The sequence below is a fragment of the Eucyclogobius newberryi genome, unplaced genomic scaffold (assembly GCF_026437365.1).
Source record: "Eucyclogobius newberryi isolate DKJ021-1_F unplaced genomic scaffold, fEucNew1.0.hap1 SCAF_8, whole genome shotgun sequence".
NCBI lineage: Eukaryota > Metazoa > Chordata > Actinopteri > Gobiiformes > Gobiidae > Eucyclogobius > Eucyclogobius newberryi.
Genome location: NW_027316500.1, coordinates 39,941,645 through 39,957,611, shown reverse-complemented (window position 1 = coordinate 39,957,611; position 15,967 = coordinate 39,941,645). Strand labels below are relative to the sequence as shown.

The following is a 15,967-nucleotide window of genomic DNA, read 5'->3' as shown; positions in this document are numbered from 1 at the left end:
TAACTTTTGATGTCCCACTCCTCAGTAGCATTTTCACCAAATTTCAGCTTTTTAGGGCCAACGCCCTGGGAGGAGTTTGTAAAAGTACGACGTTTGGAAAAACTCCGACGTCATGTTTAGCCATTTTTGAAGCAATATGGCCGACATTTGGTTGGGCAGACGGCGTTGCCGTAATAATATTTTTTACTTCTCTTGTCACCATCTACCTCTGCGCCAAATTTCATGATTCTACGATCAGATTTTTTTTGGGTCATTTCCCATCTCTCAATGCATTTTTGGTACATTTGGGGGCGCTGACGCGCCAATTTTTTTTTATTTTAGAAAAGGGAAATAGCCAGAATGTAGAGAGGCACGATTTTTAGAGGTGTGAACATTTTTGTGACTTTTCGTCAATGTTCACTGGGTGAAAAATAGGGGGGTTGGTCCCGAGAAGAAGAAGAAGAAAGAAAGAAAGAAAGAATAATATTCCGATGCGAAAACAATGTTTCCCATTTGTCAAATATCATAAACTATACATTTTCGGAAAGCGCTCGCGCTTTCCTACCTCATGGTGTGGGTCCCTGGTCACTGACGGGTACTTTCGTTAATTTTGAGTGGGCTCCGCCCACTTTGTGTTTTTGGCCCTCTATACAGTAATAATGTTCAATTTTTGCATAACATGCTTATATGCACGGAACATGCAAGAGATGGGGAACGTATTTGTGAGCTACTTAGCGCAAATGAGTGCTTTATATGGGGATGACGACCGCAAAGCGGTCGTCATCCCAATGTAAAGTGCTCGTTTAGTGCGAACTTTTGCACGGGCTTCGCCCGTTTACAACGGTAATGTTCCATTTTCCTACAACTAATTAGTATGCACGGGGCGTGCATGAGTGAAGGAGTGCGTTAGTGAGTGTTTGGAAGTGGGCGAGCGCTTCACGCTCGATTTCGTGCGCACTACGTGCGCACTTTCGCAGCCGTGCTTCGCACGGCCTTACAAGATTAATAGGCCTCTCCCCAGCTTGTGGCGCTCGGGCCTAATAATTCTAATGCCCCATTCATTTCAATGGGGAAAAAAATACTAATACTTTTGAAAATACTGCAAAAAGTACAAGTTGTTCAAATGTCAAAAGTAATAGCACACGTACTACTGTGAAAGCGATCGTAATGAGGTATAACTTGTTGAAATCGGTTGAAGCGTTAAGGAGTTGAAACGCGCAGAAACTCAAAAACAGAAGAACATAAAGTGTCTGCGTCATTACGCAGATGAACTGTCTGGACATAATAGGTATTTTCAAACCGGCCTCCTGCTGGTGCCAGAGTCAGGACTAAACATGGAGCGGCCTCCTGCTGGTGCCCAGAGTCAGGACTAAACATGGACCGGCCTCCTGCTGGTGCCAGAGTCAGGACTAAACATGGACCGGCCTCCTGCTGGTGCCAGAGTCGGGACTAAACATGGACCGGCCTCCTGCTGGTGCCAGAGTCAGGACTAAACATGGACCGGCCTCCTGCTGGTGCCAGAGTCAGGACTGAACATGGACCGGCCTCCTGCTGGTGCCAGAGTCAGGACTAAACATGGAGCGGCCTCCTGCTGGTGCCAGAGTCAGGACTAAACATGGACCGGCCTCTTGCTGGTGCCAGAGTCAGGACTAAACATGGAGCGGCCTCCTGCTGGTGCTAGAGTCAGGACTAAACATGGACCGGCCTCCTGCTGGTGCCAGAGTCAGGACTAAACATGGAGCGGCCTCCTGCTGGTGCCAGAGTCAGGACTGAACATGGACCGGCCTCTTGCTGGTGCCAGAGTCAGGACTAAACATGGACCGGCCTCTTGCTGGTGCCAGTCAAGATAAAAACAGTTTTATTTAGCTGTGTTTATGACTGACAGGATTCTATTTTCACTCTCCTCTCTACGAAATGTCCCCTTGTGTGGACATTAAAGGATTATCTTATCTTTTATGTCTTGTTTTGTGATTTTATTGCGTTTTTCCTGTCGTGTGAAGCACTTTGAATTGCCTTGTCTACAAATTGTGCTCTACATATAAACTTGCCTTGCCTTAAAAAAGAAAAAAAAGACAGAGAAAGAGAGAAAGCGTTATTGTTGCTTATTGTTTCTTTTCACTGGACATTCTTCATCCCACCTCTTCCTCCCCTCCTTTTCAACATATGGAGCAGGTTGAGCTCATGTGGGACAGGGTTAGGGTTAGGGTTAGGGTTATGGTTAGGGTTAGGGTTAGGGTTAGGGTTAGGGTTAAGGTTAGGGTTAAGGTTAGGGTTAGGGTTAAGGTTAGGGTTATGGTTAAGGTTAGGGTTAAGGTTAGGGTTAGGGTTAAGGTTAGGGTTAGGGTTAGGGTTAGGGTTAGGGTTAAGGTTAGGGTTAAGGTTAGGGTTAGGGTTAGGGTTAGGGTTAAGGTTAGGGTTAGGGTTATGGTTAGGGTTAAGGTTAGGGTTAGGGTTAGGGTTAGGGTTATGGTTATGGTTATGGTTATGGTTAGGGTTATGGTTAGGGTTATGGTTAGGGTTAGGGTTAAGGTTAGGGTTAAGGTTAGGGTTAGGGTTAGGGTTAGGGTTAGGGTTAGGGTTAGGGTTAGGGTTAAGGTTAGGGTTAGGGTTAGGGTTATGGTTAGGGTTAAGGTTAGGGTTAGGGTTATGGTTAGGGTTAAGGTTAGGGTTAAGGTTAGGGTGAGGGTTAGGGTTAAGGTTAGGGTTAAGGTTAGGGTTAAGGTTAGGGTTAGGGTTAGGGTTAGTGTTAGGATTAGCCATGAGGCTATATGGGTTAGGGTTAGGGTTAAGGTTAGGGTTAAGGTTAGGGTTAGGGTTAGGGTTAAGGTTAGGGTTAGGGTTAGGGTTAGGGTTAGGGTTAGTGTTAGGATTAGCCATGAGGCTATATGGGTTAGGGTTAGGGTTATGGTTAGGGTTATGGTTAGGGTTAGGGTTAGGGTTAGGGTTAAGGTTAGGGTTAGGGTTAGGGTTAGGGTTAAGGTTAGGGTTAGGGTTAGAGGGTTAGGGTTAGGGTTAGTGTTAGGATTAGCCATGAGGCTATATGGGTTAGGGTTAGGGTTATGGTTAGGGTTAGGGTTAGGGTTAGGGTTAGGGTTAGGGTTAGGGGGTTAGGGTTAGGGTTAGGGTTAAGGTTAAGGTTAAGGTTAGAGGGTGAGGGTTAGGGTTAGGGTTAGGGTTAGAGGGTTAGGGTTAGGGTTAGGGTTAGGGTTAAGGTTAGAGGGTTAGGGTTAGGGTTAGGGTTAGGGTTAGGGTTAGGGTTAGGGTTAGGGTTAAGGTTAGGGTTAAGGTTAGCCATGAGGCTATATGGCCGCGCCGCGGCTCTGTAGCCACGGCCTTGGTGGAAATGCATCTTTCGGGACATTTGGTGTGGTTGATGAAAGTGTGTGAACGTGAACCAGATCAGCTCAAAGAATGATGACGACGTCCCCAATCAAACAAGTCCACATCAATGTGTTTTGTGAATGCAACCGATGCCTCAGTGGGAAAATGATCAACCCTTTTACTCAAGTAAGAGACAGATACTTCCAAAACATATTTCTCAAGAAATAGTAAAGTATGGCATCTGCAAGCTACTCCATGAAGCACAATGTATTTAAAAAGTAAATCTAACTGAGTACTGTCCTCTGCACGTCTGCTCCTTGTCAGTTTGTTGTGTCCTTGCTGAGCTTCCTTCCTCACTCTCTCCTCTTATTCTCAGGTCCAGGGTTCGCCATCTTCTCCGTCATCCAACTCCTGCTTCCTGTCATGTCGGTATGGTTACAGCGAAGCCACGGGGACCACGCCTACTGGGACATGGCGGCAGCGAACTTCAAGCATGCCATCGGGCTGTGCTGTGAGCTGGTGGTGGAGCATGTGCACAGCTTCATAACCTCTGGTGGGACTTCCTGTGGTCATGTTTACATGGGGTGCTTAAAAAAGGAGTGTCTACAGAGCCGCGGCGTGCGGCTGAAACTGCCATGTTATTTTGTGACGCGGCTCCTGAAACTTCTGCGCTATTTGACCGCACCGTTTTAGACCGCGTCGGGTTAAGGTTAGGGTTAGGGTTAAGGTTAGGGTTAGGGTTAGCCATGAGCCGCTGCCCTGAAACTGCTGGGCCATTTTACCGCGCCGCGGCTCTGCAGCCACGGCCGCTTAAAAATGCACTATAGTTATGTTTCAACTGGTTCACTTTTAGTCCAATAGCCAAACGCTAGCATTAAACATATCAGTACTTATGTGATGGCAAGAGCTATCAGTGATTTTTGAAAAGGTCCATATGTGCGTTCTATTTCATCCCTTCTGACCACCAGAGGCGGCGCCTTAAGCACTGAATGATCATCCTTTGCGCATGCGCAGGTCGAGAATCTAATGACAACAAAGTCACCTGTGACCTCTCTGTGACCTCTCACGTGACACCGAGAGCCCAGTCCCTTTCTTCTTCTCGCGCACGGGTTTGTCGAGTTGTAAGTGGAAAACATTGAATTGTTTGCTATCTTCTGGTTTGCCGGTTAGCCTCTCGACTTACGTCGAGGCAGCGAGTACTCACACCCTTGTTAGCATCGGCATTCTGCAGCTAGTTTTAGCCGACTACACAGCCATGGCCCTGGCACTTACTCAGGAGATATCTATTTTGCTGGACAAGGGGGCAATTGTGCCTGTGGACCCACTGAAAGATCCAGGGGGCTATTACTCCCGGGATTTCCTGGTGCCAAAGAAGATTGGTGATCTACGCCCAGTTCTGGACCTTCGAGGTGTCAATGTGTTTTTAAAAACCCTGTCATTTCACATGTTGAAAACCACGGAGATGTTGCAGGCAATATCTCAACGAGTGGTTCACTTCCATAGACCTCAAGGATGCCTACTTTCATGTTCCAATTGCATCATGCCACCAGCAGTTTCTGCGATTTGCATTTCGAGGTCATCACTACCAAGTCCTTCGAGTCCTTCTGTTCGGTCTGTCTCTGACGCTAAGGGTTTTCACCAGATGCGTTGCTGCAGCTCTGGCTCCCCTCCAGGCACGCCGTTTAAAAATACTACCTTAACTGGACGACTGGCTGGTCTGTGCTCCCACTTACAGCCAGGATGTTCAAGACACCCAAACTGTCCTCGATCACATCGGGCAGTTGGGTATGCGGTCAATCTGGCAAAGAGCAATTTGGTCCCTTCCCAGAAGACTGTTTTTTTAGGGATCACTCGGAATTCCGTTCTCATGACCGCTCGTCCTTCAACTCCATAAGTTGACAGTATTGTGGAAAGGGAAGGTCAGGTGTTGCCTTGGAGCTCAGTTACACGGGAGGATCTCGGAGTAGAGCCGCTGCTCCTCCAGCTGAGGTGGCTCGAGCATCTGTTCCGGATGCCTCCTGGGCGCCTCCCTGGGAAGGTGTTTCGGGCATGTCCCACCGGTAAGAGGCCCCAGGGAAGATCCAGGACACGCTGGAGGGACTGTGTCGCTTGGATGGCCTGGTAGCGCCTCCGGATCCCCCCGGAGATGTTAGAGGAAGTGTCGGGGGAGTGGGAAGTCTGGGAGTCCCTGCTCTGACTGTGGAAGAAGATGGATGAATGGAAAATGAGGTCATGTGGAAAACAAGCACCGAACCAAAAATGTATTAGATCGTAAAGTGGAGGGAAGTCCATTCCTAATACATTTCTCAAACTACAACCCCGCCTCTGTGTGGAGTGGGCTCCGGCTTCTCACCAACTACAAGCACTCCACTTCATCTGGCAGCATCTGGACTCCCCGGGAACCTACGCCACGATCCTATTTGTGGACTTTAGCCCCCCAGCCCCCCCTCACTATCATAGACTCTCCCATCTCCACTGCGGACTCCCTCCGCTTTCTCTGCACCACCATCACCAGGACCTCAAGTGGGAGGAGCCACCATCACCAGGACCTCAAGTGGGAGGAGCCACCATCACCAGGACCTCAAGTGGGAGGAGCCACCATCACCAGGACCTCAAGTGGGAGGAGCCACCATCACCAGGACCTCAAGTGGGAGGAGCCACCATCACCAGGACCTCAAGTGGGAGGAGCCACCATCACCAGGACCTCAAGTGGGAGGAGCCACCATCACCAGGACCTCAAGTGGGAGGAGCCACCATCACCAGGACCTCAAGTGGGAGGAGCCACCATCACCAGGACCTCAAGTGGGAGGAGCCACCATCACCAGGACCTCAAGTGGGAGGAGCCACCATCACCAGGACCTCAAGTGGGAGGAGCCACCATCACCAGGACCTCAAGTGGGAGGAGCCACCATCACCAGGACCTCAAGTGGGAGGAGCCACCATCACCAGGACCTCAAGTGGGAGGAGCCACCATCACCAGGACCTCAAGTGGGAGGAGCCACCATCAGCTCCTCATCAAGAAGGTCCAGCTGAGGATGTACTTCCTGCAGCAGCTGAGGAAAGACAAGCTGATGATGGAGCAGTTCTACACGACCATCATCGAGTCCATCCTCACCTCCTCCATCACCTCCTCCATCACCGTGTGGTACGCTGGAGCCACAGCCAGGGACAAACAGAGACTACAGCGCCCTCTGCTGAGAAGGTGATCGGCTGCAGACTTCATCTCTGCAGGACCTGTACGTCTCCAGGGTTCTGGGACGAGCAGGTCGGATCACAGCCGACTCTTCTCACCCTGGATAGGGACTATTTGAGCCACTCCCCTCAGGCAGGAGGCCACTCCCCTCAGGCAGGAGGCCACTCCCCTCAGGCTGGAGGCTATGGTCCTTCCGGACCAGAACCTCCCTCCACAAGAACACTTTCTCTCCCTCTGCTGTTGGACTCATGAACACTTCTTAAACATCGTCACTTTAACCATAATTTAATCACTCACTGTCACTTTCTGCACAACAATTTGTGTACATAGTAAGCCTATTTTAATTTTGTTTTCATCTTATTGCCTATTTTGATCCTATAACAGATTTAAATAGTTTTTCTTTTTGACTTATACAGGTTGTTTTACCACCGTTCATTGTTTTATGTTGCACTGAATCATCGAGACAAATTCCTATGTTTTGAATTCTGTTCGTTGACAATGGCAATAAACCTTTTTGTGATTCTGATTCGAATGAAGGGCCTCCCAAAAGTCCCCAGGCACTCTTAGCTCCAATCCTACCAAAGAACTGGACTCACCACCTCCCCAGTTCACCGTGCCTCCCACTACCCTCTACATGTACTTTCCCATCTTCTCACAAATCCACTCTCCCACGTTTAGCATTTCCATGAATGGATTTAGCTGTACACAGAGGTCTTCTTCTATGGTGGTTGTTGTTGTTGTTGTTGTTGTTTTTTATGGCGGATGGTATCCAAGTGTTACATTACCACCAGACTTTATTCCTTAGACTTTATTCCAGCTGGCCTTGTTCCACACCAGACTGTATTCTTTAGACTCTACCCTATAGACTCCATTCTTCAGTTCTTCTTCTACTACTTTGGTGTTTCAAGCCCACAAATTCCAAGCACATTAGATCATCCTCCTCATCCTCGGCATGTCCTTCAACACACCCCAACTCTATAAACGTCGACCCAAACCTGTGTTATACAAGTAACTACAGCCTCACACAAACCCTGTGACTGGAACGTAAGAATATTCTGCAGATTGAATTCCTGCCTGTTATTCTGAATCCACAAGGCCAACCCGGTCCTTTCTCTTCATAGTTTGATGAACCAAAAATCTATGTTTTGATCAAATACATTTGTGTTTAAACCTGTATATTTATGTCCTTTCAACTGACAAGTGTCTGTTTTTTGTGCAGATGTAGGTTATGAGTCACTGATCAACCTGATGCTGAAGGAGCTGTTCAAACTGCTGGTGTCGTGTGTGTCTGAGCCTGCAGAGCCCATCTCCAGAGTGGGCTGCTCCTGCATCAGGTCACTGCACATGCTCAACACATGCACACATTTGTAGAACATGTCATATTTAATCATACTGTACAAATAGATCATACAGAACACAAATAAAACAAAACACAAAAAACAGAGAGTACAATTCAAAAGAAAATCACAAGCAGAGCCCTAAGTTGGTCAAATGTGTCCATTTCCAAATGAAGACTGAATGTCATTTTTCCCACTTTCACTGATGTGTCACTATGTCAGTCCAGTCCTTGATCATTGGCGATGTATGTCTCATCTCATATACTGTACTTTTCCATTCATTGTCAGTCAAATGAAATGACCCTCTCTTTTCCATTTATTTTTCATATAATTAGTAGAGTGGCAGCCAAATCCTCAATATATTTAGGCCCGAGCGCCACAAGCTGGCGAGAGGCCGATTAGGTCCGTAAGGCTGTGCGAAGCACGGCTGTGAAAGTGCGCACGTAGTGCACTCCTTCACTCATGCACGCCCCGTGCAGACTACTTAGTAGTAGAATAATGGAACATTGCCGTTGTAAACGGGCGAAGCCCGTGCAAAAGTGCGCACTAAACGAGCACTTTACATTACATATAAAGCACTCATTTGCGCTAAGTAGCTCACGAATACGTTCCTCATCTCTTGCATGTTCCGTGCATATAAGCATGTAATGCAAAAATTTAACATTATTACTGTGTAGAGGGCCAAAAACACAAAGTGGGCGGAGCCCACTCAAAATTAACGAAAGTGCCCGTTAGTGACCAAAGACCCACACCATGAGGTAGGAAAGCGCGAGCGCTTTCCTACCTCATGGTGTATAGTTTATGATATTTGACAAATGGGAAACATTGTTTTCGCATCGGAATATTATTCTTTCTTCTTCTTCTTCTTCTCGGGACCAACCCCCCTATTTTTCACCCAGTGAACATTGACGAAAAGTCACAAAAATGTGGCTATTTCCCTTTTCTAAAATAAAAAAAATTGGCGCGTCAGCGCCCCCAAATGTACCAAAAATGCATTGAGAGATGGGAAATGACCCAAAAAAAATCTTATCGTAGAATCATGAAATTTGGCGCCGAGGTAGATGGTGACAAGAGAAGTAAAAAATATTGTTACGGCAACGCCGTCCGCCCAACCAAATGTCGGCCATATTGCTTCAAAAATGGCTAAGCATGACTCGGGAGTTTTTCCAAACGTCGTACTTTTACGAACTCCTCCCAGGGCGTTGGCCCTAAAAAGCTGAAATTTGGTGAAAATGCTACTGAGGAGTGGGACATCAAAAGTTATTCAAATTACATTGATACCTGTCACGGTCTCTGAGCGGCGAAGCCGCAAACTGTAGCAAGAATTTCAGAAATCTCCCAAATTTAACATTTCTGCCGTTTGCGCAGATAAAGTCCGAATTGCGTCAAATTAGAATCAGTTGTTAAACTCTTTGCCCTAAACCTACTTGAAGTGAAATAAATTCATTTGGAGCCACAGCGCCCCCTACAGATTTTATATGGAGGTTAAATGTTTAGTTTTGCGAAATTATATGAAAGTTGACACACAACTCAATTTTAGCATCCCCATCAAAAAAGTCAATGAGACCCATGTCATAATTGTTATGGCGTTGCCGTAGCAATGACCAAAACCTCCCATGTTATTCCAATGGGGAAATCGCCAGAACATGTTTACACTTTAGACTTTCACAAACTCCTCCCCCTCAGGGCGTTAGCCCTATTAACCTGAAATTTGGTGAGACTCATCTTCAGGACCATCAAAAGTTATTCACATTTTTATTCAAAGAGTCACGGTGTCTGTGCGGCAAAGCTGCACATTTTGCCAAGAATTCAAAATAAAATAGCTTTTTGATGGTAAAACAAAGGGGAGAAGATGTGACAGCGTCACAGATTCAGCAGTAGGCGTAATAAAAGGACAATTGGGGTGCGAGGGCCGATCATTGCCGCTTGCGGCTATATTTATATATTATTCCCATTGAGAGTTCCAATTTATAAGCTTTAAGAAATAATTCAATCGAGGGTTACTGTGGCCGTTACTTAAATTCTTGATTATAATAACTCTAAACCTAATAATGGACTCAGACTTGAACTTTAACAACCACAACAAATCAATAACATCAGCAGCTTTTTACCATCTAAAAACATTGCCAAAATCAAAAGTATAGTGTCTAAACCAGATTTGGAAAGACTTTGAAGAGTCGCTGAATGAGAAACCCTTCCTCCTCCTGAGCTCCTCACAGATGTGCTGGAACTTTGCTCGTTGTTGAAAAACCTGGCATTGGGGCAAAGAAGACACGCTCGCCTTTGTACTGGAGGTCTCCTTTTGCTTTCGCAGCCTTCATGACACGTTCCTTGCCACAGTCATTCAGAAACCTTATAATCAGACCTCGTGGTTTATCAGAAACTGGTCTTGGTTTGCCCAGAACCCCCAGGGGGCGCTCCCTCCGAGACCCCCACACTGTCGTCACCTTGACCCGCAGAGTCGTCACCTTGACCCGCAGAGTCGTCACCTTGACCCGCAGAGTCGTCACCTTGACCCGCAGAGTCGTCACCTTGACCCGCAGAGTCGTCACCTTGACCCGCAGAGTCGTCACCTTGACCCGCAGAGTCGTCAGCCTGACCCGCAGAGTCGTCACCTTGACCCGCAGAGTCGTCACCTTGACCCGCAGAGTCGTCACCTTGACCCGCAGTCGTCACCTTGACCCGCAGAGTCGTCACCTTGACCCGCAGAGTCGTCACCTTGACCCGCAGAGTCGTCACCTTGACCCGCAGAGTCGTCACCTTGACCCGCAGTGTCGTCACCTTGACCCGCAGTGTCGTCACCTTGACCCGCAGAGTCGTCAGCTTGACCCGCAGAGTCGTCAGCTTGACCCGCAGAGTCGTCAGCTTGACCCGCAGAGTCGTCAGCTTGACCCGCAGAGTCGTCACCTTGACCCGCAGAGTCGTCACCTTGACCCGCAGAGTCGTCACCTTGACCCGCAGAGTCGTCACCTTGACCCGCAGAGTCGTCACCTTGACCCGCAGAGTCGTCACCTTGACCCGCAGAGTCGTCACCTTGACCCGCAGAGTCGTCAGCTTGACCCGCAGAGTCGTCAGCTTGACCCGCAGAGTCGTCACCTTGACCCGCAGAGTCGTCACCTTGACCCGCAGAGTCGTCACCTTGACCCGCAGAGTCGTCACCTTGACCCGCAGAGTCGTCACCTTGACCCGCAGAGTCGTCACCTTGACCCGCAGTGTCGTCACCTTGACCCGCAGAGTCGTCACCTTGACCCGCAGAGTCGTCAGCTTGACCCGCAGAGTCGTCACCTTGACCCGCAGAGTCGTCAGCTTGACCCGCAGAGTCGTCACCTTGACCCGCAGAGTCGTCACCTTGACCCGCAGAGTCGTCACCTTGACCCGCAGAGTCGTCACCTTGACCCGCAGAGTCGTCACCTTGACCCGCAGAGTCGTCACCTTGACCCGCAGAGTCGTCACCTTGACCCGCAGAGTCGTCACCTTGACCCGCAGAGTCGTCAGCTTGACCCGCAGAGTCGTCACCTTGACCCGCAGTGTCGTCACCTTGACCCGCAGTGTCGTCACCTTGACCCGCAGAGTCGTCACCTTGACCCGCAGTGTCGTCACCTTGACCCGCAGAGTCGTCACCTTGACCCGCAGAGTCGTCACCTTGACCCGCAGAGTCGTCACCTTGACCCGCAGAGTCGTCACCTTGACCCGCAGAGTCGTCACCTTGACCCGCAGAGTCGTCACCTTGACCCGCAGAGTCGTCACCTTGACCCGCAGAGTCGTCAGCTTGACCCGCAGAGTCGTCACCTTGACCCGCAGAGTCGTCACCTTGACCCGCAGAGTCGTCACCTTGACCCGCAGAGTCGTCACCTTGACCCGCAGTGTCGTCACCTTGACCCGCAGTCGCCACTTTGACCCGCAGTCGTCACCTTGACCCGCAGAGTCGTCACCTTGACCCGCAGAGTCGTCACCTTGACCCGCAGAGTCGTCACCTTGACCCGCAGAGTCGTCAGCTTGACCCGCAGTGTCGTCACCTTGACCCGCAGAGTCGTCACCTTGACCCGCAGTGTCGTCACCTTGACCCGCAGAGTCGTCACCTTGACCCGCAGAGTCGTCACCTTGACCCGCAGAGTCGTCACCTTGACCCGCAGTGTCGTCACCTTGACCCGCAGTCGCCACTTTGACCCGCAGAGTCGTCACCTTGACCCGCAGAGTCGTCAGCTTGACCCGCAGTGTCGTCACCTTGACCCGCAGAGTCGTCACCTTGATCCGCAGTGTCGTCACCTTGATCCGCAGAGTCGTCAGCTTGACCCGCAGAGTCGTCACCTTGACCCGCAGAGTCGTCAGCTTGACCCGCAGAGTCGTCACCTTGACCCGCAGAGTCGTCACCTTGACCCGCAGTGTCGTCACCTTGACCCGCAGAGTCGTCACCTTGACCCGCAGAGTCGTCACCTTGACCCGCAGAGTCGTCACCTTGACCCGCAGAGTCGTCACCTTGACCCGCAGAGTCGTCACCTTGACCCGCAGAGTCGTCACCTTGACCCGCAGAGTCGTCACCTTGACCCGCAGAGTCGTCACCTTGACCCGCAGAGTCGTCAGCTTGACCCGCAGAGTCGTCACCTTGACCCGCAGAGTCGTCACCTTGACCCGCAGAGTCGTCACCTTGACCCGCAGAGTCGTCACCTTGACCCGCAGTGTCGTCACCTTGACCCGCAGTCGCCACTTTGACCCGCAGTCGTCACCTTGACCCGCAGAGTCGTCACCTTGACCCGCAGAGTCGTCACCTTGACCCGCAGAGTCGTCACCTTGACCCGCAGAGTCGTCACCTTGACCCGCAGAGTCGTCAGCTTGACCCGCAGTGTCGTCACCTTGACCCGCAGAGTCGTCACCTTGACCCGCAGTGTCGTCACCTTGACCCGCAGAGTCGTCACCTTGACCCGCAGAGTCGTCAGCCTGACCCGCAGAGTCGTCAGCCTGACCCGCAGAGTCGTCACCTTGACCCGCAGAGTCGTCAGCTTGACCCGCAGTGTCGTCACCTTGACCCGCAGAGTCGTCACCTTGATCCGCAGTGTCGTCACCTTGATCCGCAGAGTCGTCAGCTTGACCCGCAGAGTCGTCACCTTGACCCGCAGAGTCGTCAGCTTGACCCGCAGAGTCGTCACCTTGACCCGCAGAGTCGTCACCTTGACCCGCAGTGTCGTCACCTTGACCCGCAGAGTCGTCACCTTGACCCGCAGAGTCGTCACCTTGACCCGCAGAGTCGTCACCTTGACCCGCAGAGTCGTCACCTTGACCCGCAGAGTCGTCACCTTGACCCGCAGAGTCGTCACCTTGACCCGCAGAGTCGTCACCTTGACCCGCAGAGTCGTCAGCTTGACCCGCAGAGTCGTCACCTTGACCCGCAGAGTCGTCACCTTGACCCGCAGAGTCGTCACCTTGACCCGCAGAGTCGTCACCTTGACCCGCAGTGTCGTCACCTTGACCCGCAGTCGCCACTTTGACCCGCAGTCGTCACCTTGACCCGCAGAGTCGTCACCTTGACCCGCAGAGTCGTCACCTTGACCCGCAGAGTCGTCACCTTGACCCGCAGAGTCGTCACCTTGACCCGCAGAGTCGTCAGCTTGACCCGCAGTGTCGTCACCTTGACCCGCAGAGTCGTCACCTTGACCCGCAGTGTCGTCACCTTGACCCGCAGAGTCGTCACCTTGACCCGCAGAGTCGTCAGCCTGACCCGCAGAGTCGTCAGCCTGACCCGCAGAGTCGTCACCTTGACCCGCAGAGTCGTCACCTTGACCCGCAGTGTCGTCACCTTGACCCGCAGAGTCGTCACCTTGATCCGCAGTGTCGTCACCTTGATCCGCAGAGTCGTCAGCTTGACCCGCAGAGTCGTCAGCTTGACCCGCAGAGTCGTCACCTTGACCCGCAGAGTCGTCAGCTTGACCCGCAGAGTCGTCACCTTGACCCGCAGAGTCGTCAGCTTGACCCGCAGAGTCGTCACCTTGACCCGCAGAGTCGTCACCTTGACCCGCAGAGTCGTCACCTTGACCCGCAGAGTCGTCACCTTGACCCGCAGAGTCGTCACCTTGACCCGCAGAGTCGTCACCTTGACCCGCAGAGTCGTCACCTTGACCCGCAGAGTCGTCAGCTTGACCCGCAGTGTCGTCACCTTGACCCGCAGAGTCGTCAGCCTGACCCGCAGAGTCGTCAGCCTGACCCGCAGAGTCGTCACCTTGACCCGCAGAGTCGTCACCTTGACCCGCAGTGTCGTCACCTTGACCCGCAGAGTCGTCACCTTGATCCGCAGTGTCGTCACCTTGATCCGCAGAGTCGTCAGCTTGACCCGCAGAGTCGTCAGCTTGACCCGCAGAGTCGTCACCTTGACCCGCAGAGTCGTCAGCTTGACCCGCAGAGTCGTCACCTTGACCCGCAGAGTCGTCAGCTTGACCCGCAGAGTCGTCACCTTGACCCGCAGAGTCGTCACCTTGACCCGCAGAGTCGTCACCTTGACCCGCAGAGTCGTCACCTTGACCCGCAGAGTCGTCACCTTGACCCGCAGAGTCGTCACCTTGACCCGCAGAGTCGTCACCTTGACCCGCAGAGTCGTCAGCTTGACCCGCAGTGTCGTCACCTTGACCCGCAGAGTCGTCACCTTGACCCGCAGAGTCGTCACCTTGACCCGCAGAGTCGTCAGCTTGACCCGCAGAGTCGTCAGCTTGACCCGCAGAGTCGTCACCTTGACCCGCAGAGTCGTCACCTTGACCCGCAGAGTCGTCACCTTGACCCGCAGAGTCGTCAGCTTGACCCGCAGAGTCGTCAGCCTGACCCGCAGAGTCGTCAGCTTGACCCGCAGAGTCGTCACCTTGACCCGCAGAGTCGTCAGCTTGACCCGCAGTGTCGTCACCTTGACCCGCAGAGTCGTCACCTTGACCCGCAGAGTCGTCACCTTGACCCGCAGAGTCGTCACCTTGACCCGCAGAGTCGTCACCTTGACCCGCAGAGTCGTCAGCTTGACCCGCAGTGTCGTCACCTTGACCCGCAGAGTCGTCACCTTGACCCGCAGAGTCGTCACCTTGACCCGCAGAGTCGTCACCTTGACCCGCAGAGTCGTCAGCTTGACCCGCAGAGTCGTCAGCCTGACCCGCAGAGTCGTCAGCTTGACCCGCAGAGTCGTCAGCCTGACCCGCAGAGTCGTCAGCTTGACCCGCAGAGTCGTCACCTTGACCCGCAGAGTCGTCACCTTGACCCGCAGAGTCGTCACCTTGACCCGCAGAGTCGTCAGCCTGACCCGCAGAGTCGTCACATTGACCCGCAGAGTCGTCACCTTGACCCGCAGAGTCGTCACCTTGACCCGCAGTGTCGTCACCTTGACCCGCAGTCGCCACTTTGACCCGCAGTCGTCACCTTGACCCGCAGAGTCGTCACCTTGACCCGCAGAGTCGTCACCTTGACCCGCAGAGTCGTCAGCTTGACCCGCAGAGTCGTCAGCTTGACCCGCAGAGTCGTCAGCTTGACCCGCAGCGCCTCCATCTTGGCCCTCATAGTCTGCAGCTCGTGTGTATTGTCTGAAATACGTTGTTCAGCTTCATCATGTGTGCTCCACCCGCTCCGGCCTCTTTCAGATCCTTTATGTCAGATGCGATTTGGTCAAATCGAGTTGTAACAGGTGCTGTTCTCATTTGCGCCCTCAGCTCTGCCACGTCACGCTGCATTTCACTTTCATTTTCATGTATCATAATGGCCGGTCGGGGATCTCCCCTCCGCCTTCGGACAAGTGCGAGCCTGGAGCAGCTACGTCAGGCTTGTTAGCCATGTTAGCTTCTTAGCTTATTAGGCAGGCTGTTTTTCAGTTGCCATAGCGCCCAGGCTCGTGTTCTGCACAGTTGCTCATCTCTTGCTCTTCGTTTTTTGGGATTTTGTGGGTTTAACGACACTTTTGAAGAAAAGCTTTGGCATCTTCCTCTGACATCACAGCCCTGTCATTCATGCCAGAGGCGGCAGGTGCTGCAGAATATAGGGGGCGCTATTTGACATTTCCATGTTTTGGTTTTTTTAAACAAAAATTGAATGTATTAATGCATATTTTAAATCCATATTTACAACTGAATTAATGAAGTAAACACACTTTATTTCCACTTTGGGTCATGATAATACAATG

At 51.6% G+C, this 15,967-nt stretch overlaps 1 protein-coding gene across 1 annotated transcript in view; it reads left to right on the top strand.

Annotated features, from left to right (window-relative positions):
- The window catches only part of arfgef3 (ARFGEF family member 3), a 225,242-nt gene that overhangs the window by 136,410 nt on the left and 72,865 nt on the right, over positions 1-15,967 (top strand). The window contains exons 32-33 of the mRNA XM_072436645.1: positions 3,677-3,853; positions 7,713-7,827. Coding sequence (XP_072292746.1) covers positions 3,677-3,853; positions 7,713-7,827 — 292 coding nt within the window. The remainder of the gene's footprint in view (positions 1-3,676; positions 3,854-7,712; positions 7,828-15,967) is intronic.